The sequence below is a fragment of the Mus pahari genome, chromosome 11 (assembly GCF_900095145.1).
Source record: "Mus pahari chromosome 11, PAHARI_EIJ_v1.1, whole genome shotgun sequence".
Classification (NCBI taxonomy): domain Eukaryota; kingdom Metazoa; phylum Chordata; class Mammalia; order Rodentia; family Muridae; genus Mus; species Mus pahari.
The window spans coordinates 27,530,567-27,537,777 of record NC_034600.1 but is presented as its reverse complement, the minus strand read 5'-3'; the positions used below and the strand labels follow the sequence as shown (position 1 = coordinate 27,537,777).

Here is a 7,211-nt window from a genome sequence, read left to right as displayed (position 1 = left end):
CTGTTGTAACTCTCGGAGATCCCGTGGGTCTGACACCGGGTGGACTGTTGTTACTCTCGGAGATCCTGTGGGTCTGACACCGGGTGGACTGTTGTAACTCTCGGAGATCCCGTGGGTCTGACACCGGGTGGGCTGTCGTAACTCTCGGAGATCCCGTGGGTCTGACACCGGGTGGACTGTCGTAACTCTCGGAGATTTGAATGCTGAAGCTCGATGCTTTTCTTTCTGCAGTCTAAGGAGCCCCCTCTTCACCTAGCTGTTATCAACAACCGTCCCGCAGTTGTGAGCAGCTTATTAAGTGCTCGGCATGATGTTGATGTCTTAGATCAGGTAAGCAGGCTAGAGCCTGGACACGCTGTTCTCTTGTGTTTCAACATGAAATTTCCAGGTTTCAACACAATGTGTCAGCAGGAAGTTCTCTTAGGTTCAAGGTGCCTAAAACAATTCGGGGGGGGGGGCGGTGGGACATGTGACTCTTCTTTATTAATTCTGTAACCTCTCTGCTGTCCCCACACTGCTGCTTTTTGCAGTGGCAAAGCTGGGATTCTGTGTGTATGTAATCAAGTTGTTCCTTTTTAATAGGCATAGCTAGGGCTTCTGATAAACAATGCCAAAGCAAATTGTCAGAAAGCTCTTTACATCAAAAGCCACTCCTACAGTGTGAAATGTCGTCCTTGGCCTGAAGCTGGCCCCCATAAGAAGGAAGTGTTGTTTCCACAGTAAGTCTCTTTCTATGCCAGAAGGCAAAAGAGGCCTCTTAGAATTAAACAAACAAACAAACAAACAAACAAACAAATAAAAAGATCGTCAGGTAGTCAGTGGACTGGGACAGGATCAAACACCCTGTAAAAGCCACCTGTCACCAATGGAGATGAACGGGGCAGAGCAGCAAGCAGTAGGCAGTTGTTGTTTCTGCCTCTGGTGCAGCCTCTTCTAGCTGCCTCTTCCGGGGTTGCAGGCAGTGGGAAGCCTGGGGGCTGGGGGTGTGGAGCCACATGCAGCCATCCGCACCTATGCCCTCTGGATTAGGGAAAGTCTTGTGCAAGAGCACGGCTGTCCCAACCTCCCCTCGGCCATTTCCTCACCTGTTGAAACAGCAGGACTGGATCCCTTCAGGTTTTTTTCCGGCTCCAGCCTCTTGGTTAATTTTTGACCTGGGCAAGGAGATTTACAGGGGCACTCTGTCTGGCACTCTGTCCCTCCCTCCTCCAGACAGCCTCTCTCTCTGTGTCGCACCAGCCCACAAGCTGGGAGCCAACCTCCCTGGTTATTAAAATTATTTGCATATTCAGACTTAGTAATGCTTCAAATCTTTTCTACACAGACTAAGCCTTGTGATCGTGTCTGATGTTGGCTTCTCCAGAACTGGCTTGATCCATTCTAGGGGAGGAGTGTTGGCCATGCCTGCCAATGTTACACAACTTGACCATATCAATTCAAACTTTTGTTACATCAGTAATATACATACAACATAATGGAATTTATTTATTTTTTGCATAAAGTATATAAAATCAGGACATATAAATATGGTTTTAAAAAGTAAATGTTCATTTGGCCCCTCTGAAGAAGGGCGACTTCGGTTGTGGTGTTTCCTGTGTTCTTGACTTAGAGTGGTATTGTCAAAGCATGCTTTTATTGACACAGCACACTGTGCCTGTGTCCTGTGTTTACCTTTCTGTGGGCCTGTTGGTTCCTGCGCTGGGTGAGAAGCCCTCAGAGGGGCACACACTGCCACCTGCTGGCGGCCTTCTCTACATGCTTTCTGACGGCAGCGTGGCTTCGCCTTTTTTGCTCAGCTGTTGCGCAGCTCTTGACCCAGGGAAGGGGCTTCTCTGCCTGGTGGAGGAGTGGGCCTGGATCATATCAAGGTTCCTGTCTGTGCAGATGTCTTCACATCATTCCTTTCTGTGGGAGGTCGGGGTGATGATCATGGATTACACTTTTATCTTCTTGATAGAAAGCGGTGACTCTGCTAAGAAACTCAGTCTTTTTAATTCTTAAGACATAATAATGTAGAAAATGGGAGAAAGAACAAAAACGGCAATAAAATAAACTTTAGTCTCCCCATCTTTAATATAATTTTTAATAGTATCAATCTATTTTTTCTCGTTTTCCCTGAGTTTATAAATTAAGTTTAGCCAAATACAGTGTTTCCTAAAGCTTATTTTAAAAATTGATTTGTTTTTATTTTATTTTATTTTATGTGTGTTAGGCGTTTTGCCTGCATTTTTGTCTGTGCAAGGGTGTGGGTTCTCTGGAACTGGAATTATAGTTGCGAGCTTGTGGGTGTTGAGAATTGAATCTGGAACCTTTGCGAGATCAGCTAGTGCTCTTAATCGCTGAGTCATCTTTCTAGATCCCTCCTAAAGCTTTTAATACTATGTCATAGTTTTTCCTTTTATCGAAATCTTTGAAGCCATTTTATTACAGTAAAATGCATATAACATTAGTTACCATTTAAACTATTTTTAAGTGTACAGTTCCGTGACATCACAGAACTTCCCATTTCCCAGTCCCTAACCCCTGGGAAATACCATCCTCCCTGTCTATGAATTTGACTGCTCTAGGTACCTTGCACTGAAAGGAAAACATTTTGCGACAAGATCTCATTACACTTCCCAGATGGGTCCCAAACTCCTAGGCTCAATAAGTTCTTCAGCCCCTGCCTCCTGTGCAGCTGGAACTACAGATCATGACCGCACCTAGCTCCGGACTTGATTTAATAGCTGCCAAGCATTCCTATATACTTACATATAGTTTATATAATGTCTCATTACCAAACATGTAATTAACCATATGAGGGGGGCATAGTAAATAAAGTGCTGATGTGACCACTCCATTATTGGGGGGGGGATACTGGGAAAGAGAGAGAGAGAGAGAGAGAGAGAGAGAGAGAGAGAGAGAGAGAGAGAGAGAGAGAACATGATAACATTCGGAGGCATCTGGAAGAATCCGGAGCAGAGAGAAAAGGAAACAGACTGGCCATGACCAAGGCTATCTGTGGGAGAGTGTGAGAGCATGCAGGGGGAGAATAGCAGATGGCCACAGAGCAGAGAATAGCTAGAAACAGAGGACAGAGCACAGAGAGAACAAGGTGGGGAGGGGAGAGCGAGAGAGCGAGAGAATCATGTGGATTCTAAGGAGCACTTGTAGCTGAAGGGAAGAGGGTGTGGAGTGGGAAGGGCCAGGGCCTGTGTAACAGGTACTTGCAACACTGATGGAGCCTGGAGGCCAGGTGGGCTTTGATATGTGGATAGGTGCCTCAGGGAGCCATATGTCCCTTCTGCCAGAGGGGAGGGAAATGACTCCCGTGTAGTGGGAACCTGTCTCACAAGTCCCAGGCTTTTATCTAGAAACGCTCACACAGTGCAGCTTGAGGTCATTTCTGGGTGTTGGGGCTGCCTGTGACCTAACCATAACTTCTCTTTTTTTAAAGATGTATTTATTTATTTTATGTATATGAGTACACTGTCACTGGACAGATAGTTGTGAGCCATCATGTGGTTGCTGGAAATTGAACTCAGGACCTTCGAAAGAGCAGTCAGTCCTTTTAGCCACTGAGCCATCTCACCAGCCCCTAACCATGACTTCCTCTCATCTTTCAATATTGTAAATTCTGCTGCAACAACTGTGCCCTGTGCCCTCACATAAGGATATGTGCTTTACCCATTTTCTCCAAAAGTCTGTATGGCGTTCTCTCCTGCATGTGCTTCCATGACAGTCCATCTCTCTCATGGCAGAGGCAGCAGACCCCTCTGCACGTAGCTGCTGATCTTGGAAATGTGGAGCTGGTGGAGACACTGCTGAAGGCTGGCTGCAACCTGAAAATCACTGACAAGGTAGTCGCCTGTTTTTTTTAAGATGGCAGTGGAGATCTCCCTATTGACTGCCATGTACAATAGGAACATCAGAATTCCTTCTGAGATGGGCATGAACTGCATCTTCATGGGCACACTTACGTTATCTATCTATCTATCTATCTATCTATCTATCTATCTATCTATCTATCATCTATCTATCTATCTATCTATCTATCTATCTATCTATCTATCTATCTATCATCTATCTATCTATGTGTGTGTATGCTTGTGTGAGAATGTGTGTGTGTGTGAGTGTGTGTGTTAATGTGTGTGAGTAGTGTGTGTGAATTTAAGTGTGTGTGAGTGGTGTGTGTGTGTGTGTGTGTGTGTGTGTGTGTAGTAGCACATGGAGGCCTGGAGGTCACTAGTTAATGTTGGGACTGCTTCCTATCTTATGTCTTTGAAACAGGATCTCTCACTGAATCCAGAGCTTTCAATTTAGCTAGATTGATTGACCAGCAAGCCCCAGGGATTCTCTTGCCTGTTATCTAAGTCCTGGATTACAGGGCCAAGCCTTTCACACTGTGGCTTGCACCTTATTGACTGAAGCCATCTCCCTAGCCCTACACCTCAATTTTTTAAAAAAAAGATTTATTTATTTAGTATATATAAGTACACTGTAGCTGTCTTCAGACACACCAGAAAACGGCATCAGATTTCATTACAGATGGTTGTGAGCCACCATGTGGTTGCTGGGATTTGAACTCAGGACCTCTAGAAGAGCAGTCAGTGCTCTTACCTGCTGAGCCATCTCTCCAGCCCCGCACCTCAGTTTGATTGAGATTGTTTAGCTGGGGTGGAAGCTGAGGACACTCACTTCAGATATAGAAGCTTGAGATGAAAGCTTTATTTTCTGAGCTACCAGGGAGAAGGCCAGTTCAGGATCTGAATGAACTGTGTCCCCAAAGGGAGATTGTACAACATGTTTATAGGATGGGAACACAACGCAAGGGGCATGGGGTAAGGGGCTGCATTGACCAATCATATTTCAACACAAGGGGTTAAGCAAGGAAGTTAACATTGGTAACTGGGCCTCTCTGGGTCACCTGGTTTCAGGGTCATCGAGCCAGCTTTTGCAGCCAGGTCCCTTCCTGGACTCTGGCCCAGAAGCTTACAATGATAAAAGAACAAAGGAGTGGGCAATCTGCAGTAGAAGCTTAAGTCAAGACGGGCAGCACATTTAGGCTTGTGTGCCATGGTTTAGATAAAGGGATAACGGTGTCTTCCCTCTTTACGTCCTTCACTGGTTTACAGACAAACAGGAAACACCAGAAGAAGCAGGAGAGGAGTTGGGATCTGGGCCTGGGAACATGAACTCAGTTTTGACCCTGCCAGCAAGATGGAACTCATTCCTGAGATGGCTGAACTCAGGAAACTACCTCCTAACAAGATCTGTCTATAGGAATTACTATTAAATATTGGTCTTTAGGATTCAAATAATTCAAATATATTTTTCAAGATTATAAGTTCACATGGTCCAAGTATAGTGTTTATATGTGAAGATTTATAGAAATAATTTCCCACTCACACTTGCCTCTAACTTATTTGGTTTTCATACCACTATGCCATGTGTATGCATATAATAGCTCCATTGTTTGCACATTTAAAGTACATTTTATCTTAGTCTGCTCTCTGCTCTCTAATTTTGTGTGTGATGTGTGTGTATGATGTGTGTGGTTGTGTGTGTGATATGTGGTGTGTGTGTATGTATATGATGTATGATGTGTGTGATGCATGTATGTGTATGATGTGTGTGTGATATGTGTATGATGTGTGTGATGCGTGTATGATGTGTGTGATGCGTGTGTGATATATATGGTGTGTGTGTGTATGATGTGTGTGTGATGGTGTGTGTGTATGGTGTATGTGTGTGTATGATGTATGTGTGATGGTGTGTGTGTATGTGTATGATGTGTGTGATGTGTGTGATGGTGTGTGTGTGTATATGTATGGTGTGTGTGTGTGTGTATGATGTGTGTGTATGTGTATGGTGTGTGTGTATGGTGTGTGTATGGTATGTGTGTGATGGTGTGTGTGTATGTATATGGTGTGTGTGTGTGTGTGTGTGTGTGTGTGTGTGTGTAGTTCAGTCTTGCAGCTCTGCTCCGGTATCAACCTTGGTGTTAAGCATGTGATGCCTGTGCTTTTTGCATTCCTTGTGTTCCTCCCTCACTCTGCGCATGTGTGGGCTCAGCTTGGGCACTTCCTAAAACCTTGAATCAAGCTGATTTCTCCTGCTACTCTTCCGAGGGGGGGGTCTGGGTTGAGAGCAAGTTGATTCAGAATGAGCAGACTGTTACCAGTGCACACCAATTCCTTTTTACAGTGCAGAATGCCAAGGCATCTTTATAAGACACAATATCCCCGTTCTGGTATGGGGCACAGAATCCAGGCCCTTGCCCTTGGCAGACAATTGCTACACCGCTGAGCTATGTCTGGTCTTTACCTTCCTGGTTCATTATGTTCTCTAGTTCAGAGCTGAGAGTTCCGCATATGTATGATCTGAGGATTTTTTTTTTTTAATCATAAAAGAAAGACGGGCTGTGGATGATGTGGCGAATGCAGTAGCACATGTGCAGGGGAACATGACCACCTACCCTGGGGCCTAGGCCGGGGCGCAATGCCACTGTCGCCCCAGATGTTGCTGCTTGAGTTTATTAACATTCAGCCTTCGTCTTTCCTCTGCATTCTTTTGTAGTAACTTTTTCTGTTTTCATTCACAATTCCTCCAAGGCTGGGGTAGAGACTCTGTAGGAATTCTGTGGGCCCTGCTGCTAGTGGATTGGCTATTCCAGTTGTCAAGGTCAACACTACCATGTGACTTTGCTTGTTTTAAACCAAAAGCCTAGGGTTGCTAGCCCTCAGGACGCAATCCCCCAACTCTCCCTTCTCCCACACCCCTTTATTCTAAGGGTCTGACCCACAGCTGGCACCCAATACATAAATAATGAATGCATAAACACTACCCTCTCTTTTTACCTGCTCCCACATCTTCATAATAATAATAATAATAATAATAATAATAATAATAATAATAAGCCCCAAGGTATTTCTCAGACTGTGTAAAGATCAGGATTGGTAGCCGGGTATGGTGGCACACACCCTTGATCTTAGCACTCTGGGGTAAGGCAGGTGGATCTCCACGAGTTTGCGTCCAGCCTGGTCTACATAGCAAATTCTAGAGTTCTAGGCCAGCCAAGCTTGCATAGTGAGATGCTGGAGAGAGAATCATACACACACACACACACACACACACACACACACACACACACACGCACATGCACGCACATGCACACACATACACACACACACACGCACGCACATGCACACACATACACACACACACACACA

General features: G+C 45.0%; 1 protein-coding gene across 1 annotated transcript in view; it reads left to right on the top strand.

Moving 5' to 3' along the window:
* Ankdd1b (ankyrin repeat and death domain containing 1B) overlaps positions 1 to 7,211 on the top strand; it is a 57,893-nt gene that overhangs the window by 42,796 nt on the left and 7,886 nt on the right. Inside the window, exons 10-11 of the mRNA XM_029544134.1 lie at positions 232 to 330; positions 3,741 to 3,839. Of these exons, the coding sequence (XP_029399994.1) occupies positions 232 to 330; positions 3,741 to 3,839 (198 nt within the window). The remainder of the gene's footprint in view (positions 1 to 231; positions 331 to 3,740; positions 3,840 to 7,211) is intronic.